The 22,516-nt window shown below is 36.9% G+C and overlaps 2 protein-coding genes and 1 long non-coding RNA gene across 7 annotated transcripts; 1 reads left to right on the forward strand and 2 right to left on the reverse strand.

The window, feature by feature from the left end:
• Nucleotides 1-1,697: 1,697 nt before the first annotated feature.
• Nucleotides 1,698-12,862, forward strand: LOC309500907 (polyhomeotic homolog 3). Of its 4 annotated transcripts, none has more exons than XM_082172718.1 (15): nt 1,698-1,765; nt 4,872-5,065; nt 5,301-5,444; nt 5,522-5,611; nt 5,813-5,968; nt 6,099-6,188; nt 6,511-6,742; nt 7,459-8,063; nt 8,926-9,088; nt 9,174-9,418; nt 9,717-9,867; nt 9,945-10,059; nt 11,142-11,280; nt 11,385-11,637; nt 12,260-12,862. In XM_082172718.1, exons 2-15 carry the CDS (start codon nt 4,892-4,894, stop codon nt 12,412-12,414), a joined length of 2,712 nt encoding a protein of 903 aa, XP_082028844.1. In that variant the 5' UTR covers nt 1,698-1,765; nt 4,872-4,891; the 3' UTR covers nt 12,415-12,862. The 4 variants fall into 4 exon arrangements, with proteins under 4 accessions (XP_082028844.1, XP_082028845.1, XP_082028847.1 ...); XM_082172719.1 differs by having other exon boundaries at nt 11,388-11,637; XM_082172721.1 differs by having other exon boundaries at nt 6,511-6,682.
• LOC309500908 (uncharacterized protein) lies at nt 12,830-20,211 on the reverse strand. Of its 2 annotated transcripts, none has more exons than XM_082172723.1 (13): nt 20,111-20,211; nt 18,574-19,442; nt 18,248-18,491; nt 17,904-18,059; nt 17,749-17,819; nt 17,580-17,665; nt 17,443-17,503; nt 17,202-17,277; nt 16,656-16,706; nt 15,854-16,092; nt 15,539-15,754; nt 13,641-13,729; nt 12,830-13,564 (listed from the first exon to the last, which is right to left on the reverse strand). In XM_082172723.1, exons 2-13 carry the CDS (start codon nt 19,396-19,398, stop codon nt 13,489-13,491), a joined length of 2,190 nt encoding a protein of 729 aa, XP_082028849.1. In that variant the 5' UTR covers nt 19,399-19,442; nt 20,111-20,211; the 3' UTR covers nt 12,830-13,488. The 2 variants fall into 2 exon arrangements, with proteins under 2 accessions (XP_082028849.1, XP_082028848.1); XM_082172722.1 differs by having other exon boundaries at nt 17,904-18,062.
• Nucleotides 13,826-15,532, reverse strand: LOC309500909. The gene is made up of 2 exons (XR_014206731.1): nt 14,970-15,532; nt 13,826-14,931 (listed from the first exon to the last, which is right to left on the reverse strand). It is a non-coding gene; the product is annotated as an uncharacterized lncRNA (long non-coding RNA).
• Nucleotides 20,212-22,516: the final 2,305 nt, after the last annotated feature.

Here is a 22,516-nt window from a genome sequence, read left to right on the forward strand (position 1 = left end):
GATTCAAACACCCACGTGATCTTCTTCCATTTCGTCTGTCTATTAAAGGTATAGCGGAGGATGTTTTACTTCCTGGTGGGTAACCTATACTATTGGTCCTCCTAATTGTCAATCATTCTGGTGAATCAATCAAACTTTTCAAAAAGTGGAGAGGGCGGGTCTTATCTAAAATTTGGAAAGATCCTCCGCTATACCTTTAAACCTTTGACAAAATCATATCGCAACGTTCAAATCTGTGTTGGCGCTGACCCAGAGAGAGCAGTTAGTCATGAAACAGTCTTTTCAACCTCATAGTATCATTATTTCTTTGATACAATAGTTCAAATTATCATAGAAGTACTGGGATAAAAGTTTAAAGTATAAACACTAATGTCTACGATAGCGATCAAAAAAGAGTAAATCATCTTTAGATAGAAACGTGGAGCTTAAAATAACGCATTTATCGTTTACATTGTTTACACAATTGAGTTTAAATTTTTTTATTTGTTATTGAATCATTTATTAAAGAGAATGTAGTACTGTATGATGCTTCTGAAATAAGTCAGAAAGATGTGATGAATTATTTTTGTAAAAATGACTCATCTTATATCATTTAACCTACAGTCTGTATAAGTGAATGATTTAACTTTTGCCTGTGGTCTAGTGTTAAAAAAAAATCTAAATCTAAACGCAATAGCCTATTGTAGAATCGCAATTCTTAAAAAAATCGCAATACATATCGTATCGTCACCCAAGTATCGTGATAGTATCGAATCGGGAGATATCGTCCCAGCCCTAAAATTTAGCTACTGTGCCGTTTCACTAATTAAACAAAGTTTAAAACATGTAAACTTACCATTAAACATATGCCTGCACGCAATCACTCTGAGTTACTGTGGTATGAAAACCATTAATTTCTTATCTGGTGCTTTCTTTCCCTTAAATTGCTTATAAAAGTTGTAGCATAGGCTAGGTTATATATAAAAAAAGCATTTTCAAGCTATATACAGCACCAGTGGCTCATTTTTGATAGGCTATATAGACTGTAATTTAAATGAAAGTATAACACATTTATAAATGTTTACAAAGGCAAACTGGTAGAATTCACATAAAGAGCCATCATAAATTACTTTTTTTTTGAATGAACTATTAGTTAGGCTTTTATGGGCCACTGCATTGGGAAGTCAACCAATTTTCACTAGCCCCACATGCAAAAGTAGCCTATAGCCTATTTTAGCAGTTTAAAAAAATATATATTATTGAATTAAAATTATTTTTTTTACTAAAACACTTTCAAACTTTCATTTGTTAACATTAGTTATCTACATTAGACATTACATTTGAAAGTTAAACATTAATCAATTTCAGATCAAAAGTTGTCGATTAACATCAGTTTATGAAACTTTTTATTAACAACAGTTAATAAATGCTGTAAAAATATATTGCTCATTGTTTGTTCATGTTATTTAATGCAGTATATAATGTCAACAATTGACAACTTATTGTAAACTGTTACCAAAATGGTAATAAAAATGTAATATCATTAGGCTACAATATTTATAGGCCCTGATAACACATAGGGAGAATGATGAGAAAGTCATGGTGAGAGCAACGCTGCACGAAGTCCTCCTACACAGCAAGTGGTGCTGCTGGCTCAGAAATGTCTCAGCCTCTGTAGCGTTTTGTTTTTATCTCCATCTTAGAGCGCGCTGTCGCATCAGAACATGACTGAGGCCGTGACAGAGCACAGCAGCGCGCGCTCACGTCTCATATCCATCTCTGGCAGGTAACACTCATCAACTCATGCGCCTTCAACATTGCATGGGAGAAACGCGTCATGATCGGCATGATTCCCCAAAAATGGAGACGTAAAGTCTTAATAATAAAAACATTTCCTGAAAATGATTCCCGTCAAATCGTTTGTTAAAACAAATCTCAGTGTCCCACAGGGCTGGTAAGGTGGGCGTTTCTCCGTGTCACTGGAAGCAGCAGTTAGAAGCAGTTATGACAGATAGATAGGTAGCCTAAAACATTCGGCCTGTCGAAATAATCTACACCGCATTTCGTAAGCGACACCAGTCTGCTTTTCTGATGGTTGTGATAAACAGGTGATTCCCTAAAGTTAAAATGCTGTGTAGGCTACTGTCAAATTGTTTAGCCTAGATTTAATAACGCATAACACGCGCGTTGTTTAAGTTGAGTCAAATTCTTTGCATGTCCTCGTATGGAAGTGACGAATAAAACAAGCAAAAAAATAGATGTTATTTCATTTTACTGCAAAAACTCCCTGTTCAATTATTCCGACGCTTCTCCTTATTAAATTATTTTACTTCTGTTATGCGCGTCTTATATTTAATGTTAGACTATCATAACATTATCAAAATATTATCATAAACTTTATAACCTACCGTATTTAAACGGATTATGTCATATATAGTGGACTAGTGAAATAAGAATTTCACGACACCGAGACAACTCTTGGCTTTTATATGGTTTGGTAAAGCTAATAGCCTATTTATAATTTAGTTTTTTTAAATTCGTTAATGTGCATTGTAAAATGCTCGTAGCTCGTTGTAAAAAAACTTTGTATTATTATTATTATTACTGATTATGGTAGAAGGCTACAGAAGGAGACTGAATCAATTTATTGACTGATCTTTTGGGATTAAAGAGGTTTAGAATGTCTGTGAATAGGCAATTATTGATCGTCTACTACGTCATGAGTCATGACATAATTATTCTGTAAATACAGGATAGAATAAACTGTTAATATTAAACACTATATAGACAACAATTCACTTAAAAGGCTCGAAAGACGTTTACAGCAAACAGTGAGAGAGCGCGTGCACAATATAGCACAAATTCACCTTTTCATTGTTTTCTTAATGTAGCCTAATAATAATTTCCCAGAAAACTATTGTAACAGTCTGACAGAGACCGAACGGTACAGATAGCCTACTCTAATCTGACAGAGAAAAGAAATTAAACAGTTTTAATTTTAAAAACTAAAAGTGCAGGTCCAAAAAAGAAGCGACATTTGCTTGTAGAAATCGACCAATCAACATGTTGCATTTGTAAACGTCAGATTTGTAACAAAATATACATTCCTATTTTGTTTAATTAAAATAGTCTTTTATTCAGTGTATTGTTGATATAAACTCCCATTTTTTTTAAATGCAGATTTAAACCTGCAAATAACTTATCCTATTTTTCATAATATAGTTTTATAAATTAAACTGATAAGATGTAAATGTATCAAATAATAAATAGAAGAAAAACGTTTTCAAAAATATCATAAAATAATGAATTTATGAAGTTGTATGAATTACTGTACAGCTAAATTATTTTAATTTAAAGAATTGTTTATTTTAATTATAGCTACTTTTTAATGACATTTTAAGAATTTGCTAAACTTATAATGTGTAATAAATGTGAGGCATGCTGTAACTCTAAAAGGCCATGTTTGTGCAAGTACTCATCATGATATATTGTTGTTGATCAAAGTGTGTTCATCACTGTAATTTCCAGAATGTTTATTGGTTTATGATTGTTTGGACTGGGAATTCTTTGAGATAAAGTAACCTTGGTGAATGCATTTGTTTTATTGTTTTGTTTTTTAAGAATGGCTTGTTTTCAGTGGTCATGATTATGATCTGGCTTTAACATTTGATGATATGAGATGTAGGCCTAAATTAAAGAAAACATAACACTATAGAAGAGTCATACAATCAGCATTGATCAGCTATGACATTATTATCTTGTCGTTATAGTGTGTTCTCGGCTCTGTAACCATTGGTGTTTTATGGTCTTTTGGTAGTTTTTGTCTGGTTTTAGAAGCCAAAGAATGTTGCCTACTTATGAGTTATTTGCTTGAAGCAATTATATACAGAATAGGCTACATTTTACAATATATTTATTTTTTATGTCATGTTTTATACTGGGCTTTATGTCGGAAAAGCTATAGTCTATATAACTTTAAGAGCTTTAATGTGAATTCTGCCTTTATTATAAATACTAATTAATTACTGTTATGTAATTACTTTTTTACCCTATGAAGCTTATTTTCTTTAATTTGAGTTTTCTTTATAATTTTTAATAAGATTTAAACGTATATTTTTTACACTTTCTATGCAAAGTAAATAAAAAGCAGTATTGTCACGAACTGCTCCGAGACAAGGAGGTTGAGGATCCAAATGCAGTATTTATTGAACAGGGTAATCCAAAGACGTAATCCAAAGTACAGGCAAGCAGTCCATACAAACAAACACAACAAGGCAGGGAACACGGGCAAAAGAGTAATCCACAGAACAGGCAAGAAATCCAAAACCAGGGAGCATGCTCGGAATTGCAGTGTAACACTAAACAAGACTTCACAGCTAATAAATGAGAAAACGAGGCTTATATGGGGTGAGCTAAACAAAATAATGAGACACAGGTGAATGTGATAATGGATGAAGAGTCCGGGCAGTGAGTTATGGGAAATGTAGTTTGTGAGGGAATGACAATAGTCTGATGTGGAGTGCCCTCTGGTGGCTCTCAAGGGCACTCCAGCTGGTGACCGTTACAAGTATACAAAAAGCATTTTAGAGCATTTCGGGAACTTTTTTTTTAAATGCTAATGTCTTTTTAGTAACTCTTTGCTAAAAGAGACTTAATTTTGGCAATGTTTGTAAACATTTATCTTTAGTTATATACTGAAAAACGTGACAGGATAAATTGTTTAAAATACTTTTTTCTCAAATTTGCTAATGCAATATATTATAAATACATGTTTTTAAATGAAATCAACCTCAATCAATTAAATCCAGCAAACCATGCAGTTAAAAAACAGAAGTGGATTACAGAATACTCTCTAAATTTTTTCAATATTTTATGTTTTTGTCATTTTTCAGTTGGTCAACAAATCACTCTGATGGGTGACACAGATAAACAGAGTCAGGAAGAGATGGAGGGGGACGGCTGTGTAACAGTAGCCTCCAGCAGTGCCGCACCAGTGAGCTCTACACCCAGATCCAACACTCCCACGGGCACCCAGCCCAACTCCATTCCTCTGGGAAACATCTCTTCAGACAGGCAGGCGGTCCAGGTAAATCCCCACTGGTATCATCCAGCAGCATATTGAACAAAAGATATCACACAATGCCAATGTATCTTAAAAGAATAGCAACAGCCTTTAAATGTAGTCAAATTCTGAACATTGCTTTGAGGCTGACCTAATCTTCAGCTGCTTACTCTTTGTTGTGGTTGTGAGTAAAAAACACTTTGGCAATAGATGATTCCCCCCAGTGCCGTGTGAAGCTTATGATGTGGTGTTTTGCTAGGTAATCCAGCAGACGTTACACAGACCACAGAGCATGACAGCTCAGTACCTGCAACAGATGTATGCTGCCCAACAACAACATATCCTACTACAGACAGCTGCTCTACAACAGCAGCATCAACAAATCCTGACCACTACAGAGCAGGTATGAGAATATATAGCATAATATAATATAATTCATATATTGGAGATTAAGAATTTGTTCCTGCTACTTCTAATCAGGCTGCACAGACTAATGGCAGGCAGCCCAACTCCTCCCCTACATCATCCAATGGGAATGGAACTCAGCTTGCTAGTGTGTCTCAAACATCAGTAAGTGCTTTTGTTCTTTAGTATAGACACTTTATTTTAGCTTCTTCACAGAGCCACTTTTGTTTTGGTCATTTGAGTTAGGGAAAATATTAAATAAATCTTTTTAAAAAGATGATAAGATCAGAAAACACTGTTTTTATCCAAACATTTAAGCTTTTGATCGAAGATGAATCATACAGGAAAACACTTCCCTCCCTCTAGATCACCATGCCAACCTCTCTTGTAACTCAGCCAATAGGTTGCATCCAGGTCACTAGCTCCAATAGCACAGGGGGGGCCATTTCCCAGCAGGCTATGCTTCTAGGAAACAGCTCTCCCACAGGTAGCCAGGCCCAAATGTATCTGCGCACTCAGATGGTAAGCAGCCATTCACTAAAAGCATTGTGTTCTTTGAGTTCATTGGTGTTTGCAAGTTTCCACTGACTTGACTTGATTCGGCTTCTTCTTCTTTCTTCCCACTGCTGTGTCATTGTTTCTAAATCTGTAGTTGATTCTTACTCCTGCTGCCACTGTAGCTGCCGTTCAACCTGATCTGACTGTTGTGAGTTCAATGTCCTCTCATTCAGCATCATCACAGGTGAGACAGAGTATAATGAAAAGGATTCAATTATATTTTACACACTTCAGAATTCTTTCAAATAGATTGTTGTTGCAGTTTGATTTAATTAATAATCAATGTAATTCACTTATATCTATATAATAAATGGGATGTAAATGGGATGTAATGGGAGATTTTTTTAAATGAATAATTTAACTGAACAGAGTCAAAGCTATCAAATAAATTTGTTATCCTGTTTATTATATCAGTACTAAGTTATGGACACAAAGAATGTCCCACTGTGTTGCAATAAAATGATCAATGATGCTCCATATTCATTCAATGTGTTGTCTTCGGCCAGGTTCAAAGCTTGGCTCTCCGCACGCATCTCCCTGGAGCTCTTGCTACTCCCCAGAACTTCCAGATCAAGTCTTCTCTTCAAGGTCAGACGCTGGTGTGTCCCCCTCCCAAGATGTCCATTTTCCCACTGAAGTCCACACAGCTGTCCCAGAACCTGGTAGAAGCTTCTAGAAGTGAGTCCATATTGACCGATGTCACTCAGCCACCATCAGCCCAACCACACATTCCTCCTTGTAAGTTACAAGATCACATTTCCATCTCCATTATTTTCATTGTTTTTAATGCAGAATAATGTAAATGTAGCAAATATTGGCTTCTGAAGAAAGCAGAATCATTTTAATTCCAAAAGATCTAAAATAATTTCATGTTGTTCAAGATTTATGGTTCTCAACCTGGGGGCTGGGACCATCAGGGGGCCTCAACACACTTACAAGGGGGGCACAAGATGGCTTAAAATTATTGAAATTAATTAAGATGAAACACACTTTAAAATATTCTTTAAAAATATCCATTATTATTTATGAAACAGCAGTCCCAAAGTTTTGAAAAAGCTAGATATTTCTAGACCTGGAAAAGTGATGGAAAATTAATAAAAAAATTATATAAGACATTTTTTTTTTCTAGTTATGCCAAGATATTTTATTGGTTGGAAACAATGAGAAATTGCTATTTGTGAGTAAAATATAATTTAAAAACCATGGACAGCTGGAAAATCATACACATTGTTCATTCAATGAATTAAACTTTTTGAGTTATGGGATTTAATTATAATTATTTATAGTTATTTTATTTAATTAGCTTTACATTGCCACTTCTAGTTTCTGTAAATAAAAATGGCCAAAAAGTAAAAAAGGTTGAGATCCACTTCTATAACCTATTTTTCTTTTCAAACATCTTAGAACTGTTCTGAATACTTTGTGTTTGCTTCTAATGACTGTCTCTACCGCAGCAACGTTCACACCAGTCCAGTCTCATACGCTGGTCAGACACCAGCTGCACTGCCCTTCCAGCCAGAGGGTGACGCCACACCAGCTCATCATCCAGCAGAGCTCCTCCGCTCACAGACAGGTCCAGCCCATTGCACTGCGTGTCACACCGCAGGACAGCTCTCCTCCACCCCTTGCCCCGCAGACCCGTACCACTCCCACTACAGCCACAGTCCAATCACAGCACACAGAGTTCCTCTCAGTGCCCTCCTCTGCGAATCAACCAGCCAATCAGTCGGCAGTTGTGTCTATGTCCACAGTTCCTCCTGCAGCGCTCCCTGACCCTCCACCCCTTCATCTGGGCCCAGTGCTAGAGCCGGTCTCCCAGCATTCACCTCTGGCCTGCCCCCCTCCTCTCACCATGGGTCTGCCTAGGCTGGTCCAGCCACAGAGACTCTCTCTACGCTCAGTTCAGACCGTAGCTGTCCAGTCTGACCACATGGTGTCTGAAGAGGAGCACCCAGCCGCTGAAGCTGTAGTACAGCTGCCTTTTCAGAATTTACCTCCACCGCAGACAGTGGCAGTGGACTTAAAGATGCAACCTGCTACACAAACAGAAGCTCCCTCGGTTAGTCTTGTTTGATTTATTATGCGGCAAATGGAATAGTTCACCCAGAAATGAAATTTCTGTCAACATTTACTTCAAATCTTATTTGCTTTTTACTGTGGAACAGAAAATAAGTTATTTATTTAAGGATTACCCAGGCTGCTCTTTTCCATCCAAAAAATTGGATGTGACCAGTGACTTGAATTTGGCCAAGCACGAATTAATGAAATGAAAATTACTTACGACAAGTCTGTTCCTCACAAAAAGCTATCGTATGGTTACAGTAGACTTTACAGTAGAATTTACCATATGACTACATTTATGGTGCTCTTAAGGGGTTTTCTTTGAGGCTACACTACCGTTCAAAAGTTTGGGGTCAGTAAGATTTTGCTTTTAAAGAAATTAATTATTTTATTCACCAAGGATGCATTAAATTGATCTAAACTAAATAGTGACAGTAAATATATTTATAATATTGCAAAAGATTTTTATGTCAAATAAATGCTTTTATTTTTAACTTGGTGAGCAGAAGAGACTTCTTTTGAAAACATAAAAAAATCTTAGCAACTCCAAACTTGTGAACGGTTGTGTATTGTTGAATGGAAAAGAGCAACTTCTTATTCTTCAGAACCAGTTTTTACAGTTTGTTGTAGTCGTGTTTTTTGTCTTTCAATAAAAATGTCCTTTAAATGTAAAAATATACTGCATTTTTCATAATACTACTTGAATTAGACAGGTTTTTGACTTGAGGAAAATATCCTTTGAATTTAGTCAATATTTTGTCATGTCATTTTCATTAATTTTAGTACATTTTACTCTGTAACATACATAAATATATATATATATAAAACTGAAACCTTATGCTTATTCTGAAATTTGGCAGGCAATGCCATTGTTGAAGGAGAGTGGAAGCATGAATTTATTGAAGGATGTAGAACACGTGTGTCCTCAGTATATCAGAGCGTCCACCCCGCCACCACTGTCCCCACCAGACGAGTCACAGAGAAGCTCTGATGATGTAACAGCTCAACCAGAAAACTGTACAGGTACTTTGAATCCATATCACAGATTGGTATTGTGGTCCTCCTACCCTTCTGCAGATCTCTAACCTGACCTATGCTCTGTCCATAGCCGATCCGGACCAACCGTGCATTCCATCAAGCAGATCTGTGATCCGGTCACCGGAGGACCCCACATATGCCAACAGTTCCCCCCCTCCCCTCCTCTCCTCTGCGGTAAGAAGCACCAGCAGGCTTCCCCCAGCCAGCCTTCCAGGGAACCCTGAAGGTCAGCCCTCACAGGCCATCGTTAGACCTCACATCCTCACACACCTCATTGAGGGCTTCGTCATCCGAGAGGGCCTGGAGCCGTTCCCGGTATGTCCACTGGTTGACGACGTAGCAATTCTCAGGTGCCATGAAGCCCTAATGACGCCCATGGTTCTCTTATGGTTCTCTAATGGAGCCTTGAAGCTCAAAGATCTCTCGTTTCCTGAGAGCAGAGAGTAAGACGGCTGGTGAGGGTCTGCGGCCAAACGTACAGATCAACCAGTTATTAAAGTCCCCTTTGGGAACCTTCACAAAGTGCTCCACACTTTCAGAAGTCGAAACCACAAAAGGCATCTCAAAAATGTTTTGGTATGTCCAGTATTGATGTGCTGGTCTTTTTCATCAGGTGAGACGTGCTTCCTTAGAGATGAACCTGCAGGCCACACTGCCAGAAGATAGAGAGGATGAACAATCTGCCCGGGATGACTGCCTTATGGATGCGGACAATCCGGAAAACTCCACTGATTCCGACATTGATAACACACCCGCTGAGGATGGTGGGCTCATTAGCACATTTCTTATTTATGCATTGAGTCAATATGAGCGTTTCAGGCAGGATCTCTTCTGCTTTCAGAACAGACAGTTGAAAACCTGCCTGACGTACTCGAATGCGAGTTTTGTGGGAAGAGAGGCTTCGCTCGTACCTTCCTCAGATCCAAACGCTTCTGCTCCATGACATGTGTCAGAAGGTAAAGAGCCTTATGGATAGCCACTTTTTGTGTTTCTTTTATCTTCTCTTTCAAATCAGATCCAGACCCAACCCTGATCCAACACACCTGTCTGTACATATCCAGTGCTCCTGAAGATCTTAATTAGCTGGTTCAGTTGTGTTTGATCAGGGTTGGAGCTGAACTTTGCAGAAAGGTAGACCTCCAGGAACAGGATTGGGCAAAACCTCCTGTTCTAAACCTCTAAACTTCAATATTAAACTTTGGCCTGTAAATTATCTTGCACCATTTGTTCCACTGTTATGAATGATTGTTGAGGAGTGGTGTGCTATTACATTGCTAAATGAAAGAATATGATATTTTTACCTCCTGGATAATAAAATGGACAAAAATATTTCTTAGACTTACAATGAAAGAGGGACATGAGACCAGAATATCAGAAGTCGGGTTTCCATTCTCATATTTTTATATGAATTTTGAGATAACGAAACATTAAGACATGAATGAAATTTACAAAATGCATGCCGGTATAAAGAATATACACTACCGTTCAAAAATGAAAGTTTTGTTTTAATGTAATCTTATGCTCACAGAGGTTGCATTTATTGATAAAAAAAATATTATTATTACAATTATTTCAGTATATTTTAAACTGTAATTTATTCCTGTGATGGCAAAGCTGAATTTTCAGCATCATTACTCCAGTCTTCAATGTCACATGATCCTTCAGAAATCATTCTAATATGCTGATTTTCTGCCCAAGAAACATTTTCTATTATTATCAATGTTGAAAATAGCTGCTTTATATTTTTGTGAAAACTGTGATACATTTCTTTATAGAAAGTTCGTTCATTTTAAAGTTTCTTTTTTTTTTTTTTGTAAAAGTAAAGTCTTTACTGTTACTTTTGATCAATTTAATGCATCCTTGCTGAATAAATTTTTTTTTTTTTTTTAATAGTAGTGTATACATGCTCACTTGAAATGGTTGCATTTTTTAGTAAGAATGCATGCATATAAAGATTATAAGCTTACACATTTAGGATTAAGTTAATGTGTTCATAAAACTGTATACTGCAGTACAAGAAGCCTGGTTTATCTTACAGATTCAACGTAAGCTGTAAAAAACGTCTAAACCTGTTGAGGCCAGAAAAAGTTGTCCGCTGGCTCCACAGACCCATGGGCAGGCGGGGGAGACCACCTAGTCGTGTACATGCTGGGTCTAGGGAACACTACCTCAAGCAGGTCAGTGAAAATGAACAAATAACCTTTTAACCAAACTATGCAACCCAATGTTAAACCATAATTAATAACTGGGACTGACCTATTACAACAAATTATTTCCTCAGCAGCTGCAAGATTCCCATCGCTCCAACGACAACCAGAGGGTGTCCAATTCAATGTGGATTGAGAGAGAGGAGGAGGATTCGCCAGGGCCGATGACAACGAGGCTGCGTTTGCAGGCCGAAAGAGAGAAAGAGCAAGACAGAGAAAGAGAACAGAGGAGACTGGAGAGCTGCAGCAGCTCTAACTGTGTCCTTGAATCAAGTCCCTCACAGTGGAGTGTGGAGCAAGTGTGCTCCTTCATCAGCTCTTTACCAGGTAGCTGCACAGGTTTCAGAAACGCAGTACACCTTGTGTTCCACTAGGTGGTGTTTAATGAATATAAATATTTATTTTGAATGTAGTGTGAAATGAAGAAGTTTCTGTATAGAATTAATGTAATCTGGATGTACTACTTTGCCATGTTGTCATTATCATGTGACGTGTATGTATGTATATATATATATATACACACATATACGTGTACCGACTTTCATACATGTACATGCAAGTATGAATGATATATGGACCAAGTTTTTGGACTGCATTCCTGCCACGCTTTGGCCCGGCCCTGATGGCCGATGATTCCTACGTGTGTGCAAAGTTTCAAGAGTTTTAAGGGCCCCAAAAAGCCCCGAACGATAAAAATAAAAATAAAAGAATCCTTAGAAAAACAATAGGGCCTCCTTGTTTATATATATATATACTGTATATATATAAAATATATGTTAGTAGTTTTGAAAGAAAATAGAAAATATTTGAAAAAGTCACACACTTCACTTTTAAACTAAAAGTAATGTCAATATATGATTTCCGCTACATTGAGCATCTAATGTAATAGATTTTTATAATATCTTTAGAATCATATGCTCATCTTTGCATCTCCTCCACTTGTTCTAAGGGTGCCATGATATTGCAGCAGAGTTCCAGTCACAGGAGATTGACGGACAGGCCCTGTTGTTGCTTACAGAGGACCACCTCATGAGCGCTATGAACATGAAACTGGGCCCTGCGCTCAAAATCTGTGCACAGATCAACGCTCTCAAAGAACCTTAGGCTCGTCTTTCCACAACCAGTCATATTCTGTCACACATATCTGAGTCAGCTTCCTTTCAAAGTGCCATGACTTCAGTGTGTGGCCATTCTACAAATACTGCGGACATTCATGGGGACCTCCTTCTTATACCTCAATGTTTCATGGTGGACTTAACTTTGATTTCATTCCATTCAATCCGATTGTAAGGTAAAGTTTTGTAAAACATCTATAACTAAATTCTGATCTTGTGTATTGGATTTATAATAAACAGACCAACTGGAAGGGTAGAATGAGGTATGTTGTTGCTGTGCAGCCACAATTTGTGGAAGTTGGCACATAATGTACAAAGTATAAAAAAAAAAACATAACACCGTTTAAATATAAAGGAACTCTTTAAATGACATAAATGTTTACAAAAATACAGAGTATATAATGTGTGATGAAAAATAAAGATTTATTGATAAACAATCAAGTCCTGTATAAAATCTTTATATACATTAGACCAGAACTCAGTTGCAGTAAAATGCAACTTCTTTGGCATATTTTTGCACAAAGATGTAGAAAAAGCCTCTATGCACGGCAAAGTTATTGTGAATCAGATGGCTAAAAGGCAACATTTTAGAGACATCAAATGTGTTGATTGTAAAAGCAGCTTGATATTGTTCAGTTAAAGTTACAAATGTCCCTTGCACACACTTAAGCATTTTCTAAACAAGTAGGCACAACATCAGTTTTAGTTAAACTGAGGAATACAATAACCACATTGTTTTTAAAATGTTGTATTTATGTACAGGGTATTAATTAATTACACACACTGAACACATTAAAAGCACTGTATTTTGTTGATTTTAGCATCAAGATGTCAGAGACTCACCATTCAGTTAAAGTCTCAGAGATCTGACGATAAAAAAAATTAATAATAACATTTTTAGCTTTTAGTTAAAGCCATAATTGTTTGCGAGGAAAATCATTAATTTCCTATATACTTTAATCAATTATTAATGCTGTCAAAAAAATTATAGAAAATATTCCTGGGAATAAATGGTATAAATTAAGCTCATAAAAGTTACTGTTTCTTTGAAACAGAGGGGATGTCACTGTCTATGGCGCTGTGTGATTTCCTTGAGCTTCATCTGCTGTTCAATCATCATGTCAAACTCCTGTCTTTCTCTAAAATGCAGTGAAAGAAAAACAGTTCAAACGGATGCAAGATGCAGTTTTTCAAGTCAGTTCAAAAATACTCTACCTGTTACTAAAGCATGGCCCTCTGCGATACTTCTCCTCTGCCTTCTTCAGGGAAAGCTTGTGGACTCCAGCAATGGCATGGATAATGGCCTAGAAAGCAAAACGGACCCTATGAATGATGCCGGAACATGGTCAGCTGAAAATATTATACACTACCATTCAAAGGTTTGGGGCAGTAAAAAAAAAAAAAAAAGTGTAATTAATACATTTATTCAGCAAGGATGCATTCAATTGATCAAAAGTGAAGGTAAAAACATGAAAAAACTAAATCGAACCAACCCCAAACATTTAAAAGGATGTATAAATGAAAGGGTTAGTTCTAGAGCTGCACGATTCTGGCTAAAATGAGAATCGCGATTTTTTTGCTTGGAATCAAGATCCCGATTCTCTCACGATTCTGAAAAGCTTTATTATTTTAAAGATCTACAAATCCTGAACATTAGGTTACCAAACAAGATAGAAAAAAAAATAAGACATAAAACGCTTGCTTCAGTCAAATTTAAATAAATGCAGTAAACAAAAAGAATGTAATATTTAAATAAATAAAAAAAGACAATTAAACATTGACAACATTCAAAGGTATTACGCCAGGCTAGACCTATTAAAGATTCTTAGCAAGAAACACTCTCAACATTTTTGGGTATGGTGTTGCGTTGAATAGCGTTGCTTTTATATACGTTTGTTTCAACTGGCCGCTGGTAACGTTACTTTGTGATTGAGCAGTTTTGTTTTTAACCATCTCATACTGTGGTTTAATTGAGATTAGTTTTTCGATAGCTACTAGCCTACATTAAAAACTACTAGCCTAACTGATAAAGTTCACACATTATTTAAAACAAGTGAACAGTCAGTAATAAAATAATAACAAATACACAAATTACATAACATGAATACTAAATAACAAAGTTTACAAAGTCTAACAGTATATTCAGGTACATAAATTAATAATTAAGCCTAAATGTAAAATAACACCATTTGTCACTGTATAAATTGAATATAGTTTAATCTTTGTTAAAGCTGTATTTTATTGTTTTATTTATATCAATGACAGAAAACAGTATACATAATATTAAGTGTGTGCTGTCACTTTAAGACCGACTGCACGGACCGAAAAAAACGGACAAATAGCGGTTTCTTTCTCAGCTGTTCACATATGACATAAACGAGAGAATACTTGTCGAGATGGTCATTTAGACCGGTATGTTGACAATTTTGTGTTTATGTGTCCGTTCAAGGGCAAGGAAACGCGAAAGAGGAATCAAATCTGCATTCGAGCGCTGTCTGAAACGCGCCTCTTTCACTGCGCTTCGAGTGTGTGCGCACATGTAACGCGCGAGTCCCGGTTTTCGGCTCTTCTTCCGCGATTAAAATTGTTTGAATGTGTAAATTGGCAAGTCAATACACGTCCAAATTATGAACTTTCACTCTATGATGGTTAAATTTAGCATTTAATCTGCGAATCACATGCGTGCCGAACCGAATCTAGTGCGATCCGTTCCACCCGCGTTATCTCATTTAATATCATTGGCAGAATCGAAGAAATGCAGGATTAAGATCGCGTGGGGGTTGAATCGAGATCGCGATCTTTTAACGATTAATCGTGCAGCTCTAGTTAGTTCACCCAAAAATGAAAATTCGGTCATCAAGTTGTACCAAACCTAAATGCATTTCTGTCTTCTGCAGAACACAAAAGAAGATATTTTGAAGAATGTCGGAAACCAAACAGTTGATGGGCCCCATTGACTTCCATAGTATTCTTTTTTTTTTTTTTTATACAATGGAGGTCAGTGGGGTCCATCAACTGTTTGGTGTCCAACATTCTTCAAATTATCTTCTTTTGAGTTGACAGAAATTACAGTATTTTCATTTTTGGGTGAACTATCCCTTTAAGGCGATTACCTCAGGCAGGAGCACATCAAGAATAAGCCGGATCCGGTCCACCTGGATGTTTTCTAGGCAGGTGTTTATTTGAGGGGCGCTATCACAGACTTTGTTCAGGTAGCGGTACACCTTATCAACCTGCTCCTCATCTTCCAAATAGACATCAACCACTGGGCGAGAAGGCTTCTGGAGGGCTTGCATCCATTTAGATGTCTCGCGACCACTAATAATTGCCTGTGTGCACCAGACAGAGGCGTTAGTTGTGTGCATACATGAACCTGTCTCAATACATCAATATGAATATCTTTATGAATATATCAACAAAAATTGTACCAGTAAGCGGTTTTCAACTTTTTGTTTGATGATAAAGTCAATCAACAACTCATTGGCACGGTTCCGTGCAGCCTTGGATCGGTCGGGCAGCACTTTCTTGGAGAGGAGCTCATCCTGCTCTTCCACAATGATGTCGTCTGTGTTATTATCGGAGTTGTCACACTCTTCGCCCAGAATCTCCTGACTGGGGAAGGTCAGCACAGATTTCTTCTCAGAGTACTTCCTCCGCACTGGGCAACCTGGGATCATCAGATCAAAGGAACATTTCTGTTAAACCAGCACTGGTGAAGGAGGCTAACCTGATTCATAATGAGGTTTTAACCTGGTTGACACTGATTGATTTTCAATTTTCAGCCAACTATCATTAAAATTATCAATCAATTAACTGATTAATTGTTAAAGTTATTACAACAAAACGTGGAGTACTACAAATACCGTGTTAATTCATCTAAAATATTGAAGTATTGGTATTTTCCTTTTAATAAAGTTTTAAACTGCAACATTTATATTTAATATGAACATCATTTGTTAAAATTTACCATTCATTTATTATTTATGTAAATAATGTAATATTAATGTACAGATACATTTGTTATTTTATTCATTATTAAAATACGTATCTACCTCGCTGTGCATTATGCATGTAATCTCTTTTATTTGTGCTAATTATTGTTAAATTAAACAAAATTTCATTGAATTGCATTTAATGACAAAGTGTCTTAAATCTTAAATTAACAACAATTAACATAAAATTACAAACATTTTAGATGAGCGTGAAAATATATAATGAAAGGGAACTTACTGATGTCAGCGGCACAATATTCGATGAAGGAGCCAGAGAAGGATCCACACCCTGCCAGAAAATATTTCAATTTCACTTTTTTTTCTATCTTTGATGAATATTTTCTATCTTTTTGTGTTATTTCACAAGCAAAACCTCAGTACATACAAATAGAGCACTGTGTGAAAAGTGGCTCAAATTATATATTTTCATATTCCTGCTGTGCATACAGTGATATATACAAAAGCATGTATCAGTTGATTACATTCACTGCACACTATTACCATGACCTTATTTAATCTTGACAAACTATGTATGATTAGAAAGATTTAGTTTTAAAGATTTATTAATTTCTGTCAGGAGTGCAAAATCAAACAATAATTATTGAAATTTCATGTACAATAAGGCACATACGTGCTCCGGTTTATTTGTATTCGCTACACACCATTAGGGCATTTAGTCCAAAAGTTTGCACATTTGGATAAATATTCATATATTCACACATTTGATTCTGCTACATATTATTTTTATTATGTACTTGAGTGCTTAAGTTCTTAAGATAAATACCAATGCGGATCATATAGTCCGATATCAGTTCCAGAGACCAGGTAATAGCACTGCCATACTTCTCTTTTGCTAGGTCCTAAAAGAGATATTAAAAAGAAAATGCCAACCATGTCAATAAAAATGTCTTGTAGTAAATACTAAGTGTAACAATGTCTTCTGATGGCAGAAATATTAAAATAGTAAGCATGCACTCTGAAAAAGCAAAATAATACGGCAAACAGTAAAAGAGATGTTACTTTACCACCAATATTTCATACTCTTCACAGTCAAAACGTTTTAGATTTCGCAGGGGTACAGAAAACCTACAGATAAACAAAAAGGAATAATTTACTACACATACCAAAAATAAGTGAATTTGAGATACTGATGAATTCTTACCCTTTTCTAATTCTCTTTTGGTCGATTAGGTAACAATCAATAAATATAATGCTGGCTTTTTTGCTCTTGTGATTCACACTTTTAACCTGTGGCACAGAGGAGCACACTAGTCATCAACTACAGTCTAAAAGCAAGAGTTAAACTGCACAAACTTGTATGCTGTACTTACCACTGCTGGCCAGTAGGGATATTTTCTCAGTTTGCACCACACGCAAAGTCCCTCTGAGATCGACAAAGGCTCTGGAAATCAAATATCATCGGCCAAATATATCAAAGCATTGGCCAAAAAAATACATATACACATACACAAGGGATTGCGCTCACTTTTATTGTCCTGCTGCAAAAAGCTGGGCAGCTCCTCTTCATCATCATCCTGGTCCTCTTCCTCCTCCTCCTCCTGCATGAAGCCAGAGTGGTTAAGAGGATGAGGCTCCTCCTGCAGGCTCAGCTCGATGGAGAGGTCAGAGGACATGGTCTGATCTGCTAGGTACATGACATGACATTATTTCATTATAATGACTGATTTCAGAAGAAAATGACAACACAATCATATATCTGAGGTTCTGTTTACACCTATTAACATTAAAAGTGATATAATGTACTAGATGTAAATACATAAACAGACTACATTATATTGATTTGTATGAGGACCCAAAAATTATATATACCCGATTTCAGTGGCTCTGGCTCCTGGGTTTCAATGCAAGGTTTACTTGGAGGTTCCGCCTCAAAGGATGCCTCTCCCTCAGGAGATTTTACAGGAGACGTTGCATTCTTCCTGCAGCGTTTCACTGGGGGAGAGGCACTTGGCTGTTCCTGCACATTCTTTTTCTTGCGACCTCTTGGCCTTCCTGCAGCCGCGATTCTCTGAGGTCTGACGTGTCTTGATGGTGTAGCCTCTGGAGGAGGTGACTAATAAGAATACATGAAAAAATAGTTAAGCCAGGAATTTCGTAGAACAGTTCAATAATGCTATAATGGCTTTCATAAAAACCTTTGTTAGACGGGACACTTTGACTTTCTGACGACTTTGTGGTGTGCAGCTATTCTCAGCTCTTTTTGGAGACAGGGGGTGGAGGTCTGAGTTCGGTGTGGAGCTTAAGAGAGGGCTGGGCTGGACACAGATCCGTTTTGGGGTGCGTGGTCTGGAAGTACAATCACCATTAGTGTGGCAGGAGGATAACTCCTTGTGACAATGAGGAGATAATGTAGTACATGTGTAAAGCCCTGTAGAAACATCAAAAGGGGTTTGATGGTTTTGAGGTTTTTTAGAGTGCCGATAACGTGTCCCTTTTGTTTTTGGAGAGCGTAAGTGTTGTTCTGGGCATGAATTGTGTACAGAATTGTCCAGTCCATCTGCACAAGCTTTGCTAGCAGCTACTTCTTTCTCATTGGGTTGAACACTTTTCTTTTTCCTTCCCTTGTGAGATCTTTTTGAAGTCTTTGATGGGCATTTGGGGGTAGTAATTTTTTGAGGCACTGTTGGCTCAGGTTTAAGTGAGTTTGAAGACACCAGTCCATTTATACCCATTAGTTCATGTGTTGAATTTTGTAAACAAGCTGATGAGTCGGGTGAATCACTCTGGTTTGCTTTTTGAAGTTTCTCCTTTTCCTTCTTGGTCGTTCTTTGTTCGCATGATTCTGCAGTATTCAGACCTTGAGATGCTGTGGTTTCATTACTTGGCAAGATGGAAGCTTTGTCGCTTGAAACAGGTTTGTTAAGTTTAGCAGAATCTTCAGAAATGGTGCGACAGGTCCTGCGAGGATTTCTTCGGTGGCGTGAGGACAAGTTGTCTGCCGAACTCATTCCTGCAACCATTGATGTCTCAGCACATTGGCACCACCAAGGTTGGTCTCATTATGCTGGTATGCAAAGAAACACAAAGTGAGGTCTGTTACTCATGTTAGCTGTCAAAAGTGTCATGGACATATCCAACTTGCCATAAGTTTAGCAACAGACACATAGCAACTGAGAGTTCGCCGATAAACCTGCTAACGTTACACAAAGACCTTTTACTGTAAATACATAATAAGCATTACTTTATAAGCAGGCTATATAATAACTACCAAATAAATTATAAGATATTTCCAGAAATTGCATCACAGAGTATACTAAACTTAACGCTGATCTTATTGAGAAATAAAGCCTTTAAACCCGCTGTTAGTTCATGTAATCATCTGGGTTTGTTGAAATACTGGAACTGACATAACCCAAGTAACGTTACTTTAGCTTAAAAAAAAGAAGCTAAATCAACTGTATAAAAATCGTAATATGGCAGATACGACGATATACGCATAAAAGTATCTAAAGCACATCAGACGTGTTGACTAGGAGCGCTGTGTATTAACGTTAGCATTAGCAGCTCCATGGAAAACCAATGTAACACGATCAGCCAGCGTATGTCATAGTATCCTAAAAATCTGCAGGCGCAGGTTCATTTGCTACAAAATTTCCTTTCAAAATAGTAAAATCAAGAAATTGTAATATAAATGTATGCGCTCATATGGGAGATTTGTATTAAAGCACTTACTTGCTAGATTTTCAGCTGTTTACGAAGCGCTTGGTCGTGATCACGTGATCAAGGTTACGTTTGAATTAGGAAGTTGGTTTGAGCCATAGATGGTTTGAACAGTCAAGTGTGTTTCTGAGTGTTTTCATGTTTTCAAGTTGAAAATATATGAATAATTATTAAAACAATATAGGAACAATTGCATTAATTATTCAGTACACCTCATTTTAATTAAATTAAATAATCAAAATAAAATAATAATTCTAATTATTATTAAATCTAAGCATTTAATCGAGTTTTGAATTACATATTCAATTAAATAATTATATAACCCATTATATAAACCCACCTATTTTGAAGACAAATAAAACAACTTACAAAAATACATTCAGCTTCAATCAGAAATAGAAATATTTTTACTGTTATGTCCTGGAAAAAAGGAATTAATAAAAAAAAAAAGATGAAAAATGTATATATAATATTTTTTAAATCAGTCATATTTCCATGTCCTCCAAACTTTATTCACACAACAACATTATTATTATTATTATTACTATTATTACATTATTTATTTCACTTTACCATAAAAATATCTCAGAATGTCTCGTTATAAAGGACATTTTGTCAGTAATACTTTAAAGCACTTTCCATATATTTATAAGCTAAGGACTGGAGCTATATTTAGTCGAAAGAGGTTTGTGGTCGTTGTCTGTGGCAGTTTTCGTCAGTTGTTTTGGAAGTCTTCGGTTCCTCACCCATTAACCTTGCAGTTCTCTCTGCAAAATGGATAAGGAAATAAAGGAAACAGTTCACTGTAAAATAAACATCTTGTGTCTATACGGTTGGATTATAATCACTCACATTTGCTTGACAAGGTAAGTTGTTTTATATTCACAGGCTTTCCTCTGACTCTCTGCTGCCATCTGCTGACTGTTGGCGGCATCCCGTAAAGCCTCACACGAATCCAAATGATGCGATTCACTGGTCAGATTCACCCACAGAGTCTCACTAAGAGCTGCGCTAAGCAAAACAACAACAAAACACTAAATGTTATCAGCGTTATATATAATATATCAGTGTTGTGTGTGTGTGTGTGTGTGTGTGTGTGTGTGTGTGTGTGTGTGTGTGTGTGTGTGTGTGTGTGTGTGTGTGTGTGTGTGTGTGTGTGTGTGTGTGTGTGTGTGTGTGTGTGTGTGTGTGTGTGTGTGTCTGGAAGGCGCACTTAGAATAGCCAATTTCATATAGCCTACTCCTTATCTCAAAACATAATTATGGTCTCATGTAAAAACATGCAGACGTCTTTGGCTGCTCCAACTTTATCATTTTGAGAAATATTCCCATATTAGGTTTTCCTACCCTCTTGTTGAGCCAGCTCTGAAAAAAGTCTTGCATGTTCATTGTGGAGCCTGAGTCTTTGATTTTCCAAAGCTGTTACATTTTCCTTTAGGATCATCTATAGAAACAAAAAATCCAATAAAATCGGTAGGCCTATTACCATCTTTTAAAAAACAAAACAATTAAATGAATCATTGGGACACTTAATCAGTTCCTGTTTTATAGCATCAGCACAGACATTTTAAAACACATTTATCACTTTTTGATACTCACTTGGAGTTGCAGAGTCTCGGTTAGAGATGCATTGGTTTCCCTCTGGCTCTCTAGAATACTTTCCAGCTCTTCTTGCAGTCTGGTCTGGTTTTTAGAGCTCAGTTGCAGTGCAGATTTCAAGACATTGTGCTCTTTTTCCTTCATCACTTTAGCTCCCTCCATCTTTTCAATTAAGGCCCGATGTGCTTCTCTGCATTGTGCAAGGCTAGCCAAGGGAGGCCAGGTGGCCCAAACCACAATGACAATCAGAGAGACCATGGACCACAACGTGAGGAGAGCCGTGATCCAGTTACAGGTGTTCTGGGCCAAGTTGGATCTGGCCATCCTGAGAAAGATGATGTAGTAGGACACAGACTACACTGACCTTCTTTTGTCTGGCGTCGCAGCGAGGAAAGTTTGAACCAGGAATCAGGGTTGAACCAGCTGCGTTTTGTTCACTGAGGCTGGGCTGCGAGTCTAGAGCTCTGGATGTGAGTGGAAGCTACGTCAGCATATCTACATTGTTATTTTAAGGACCTTATCAGTGCTCTGAGGAATAATTACACATCACTGTTTTAAAAAAACATCCATTATTTCCCTGGAGACATTTCTTCCATGTGCTCATGGCATTGTGGTTCTTAAATCACGGTAAAGCCCCATAATGCCTTAATCGGTATGAGATGAATATGGTGGGATAGACTGACAAAAAGGATAGTTCACCCAAAAATGAACATTCTGTCAGCATTTCCTCACTCATGTCATGTCGTTTCAAACCTGTATGACTTTCTTTCTTCTGTCAAACAAAACAAATGAAAATTTCTTTTGAAAATGTTTTTTGGA

Source organism: Leuciscus leuciscus (genome assembly GCF_965113295.1).
Source record: "Leuciscus leuciscus genome assembly, chromosome: 6".
Taxonomy (NCBI): domain Eukaryota; kingdom Metazoa; phylum Chordata; class Actinopteri; order Cypriniformes; family Leuciscidae; genus Leuciscus; species Leuciscus leuciscus.

Coding starts and splice junctions, on each gene's coding strand:
- LOC309500907 (XM_082172718.1), top strand. CDS start 4,892: ATGGGTGACACAGATAAACAGAGTCAGGAAGAGATGGAGGGGGACGGC. Junction 5,612..5,812: donor CTAGTGTGTCTCAAACATCA/GTAAGTGCTTTT, acceptor CCCTCCCTCTAG/ATCACCATGCCAACCTCTCT. Junction 9,089..9,173: donor TCAACCAGAAAACTGTACAG/GTACTTTGAATC, acceptor CTCTGTCCATAG/CCGATCCGGACCAACCGTGC.
- LOC309500908 (XM_082172722.1), bottom strand. CDS start 19,398: ATGGTTGCAGGAATGAGTTCGGCAGACAACTTGTCCTCACGCCACCGA. Junction 18,492..18,573: donor AAGTGTCCCGTCTAACAAAG/GTTTTTATGAAA, acceptor TATTCTTATTAG/TCACCTCCTCCAGAGGCTAC. Junction 16,707..17,201: donor GGACTATATGATCCGCATTG/GTATTTATCTTA, acceptor ATTTTCTGGCAG/GGTGTGGATCCTTCTCTGGC.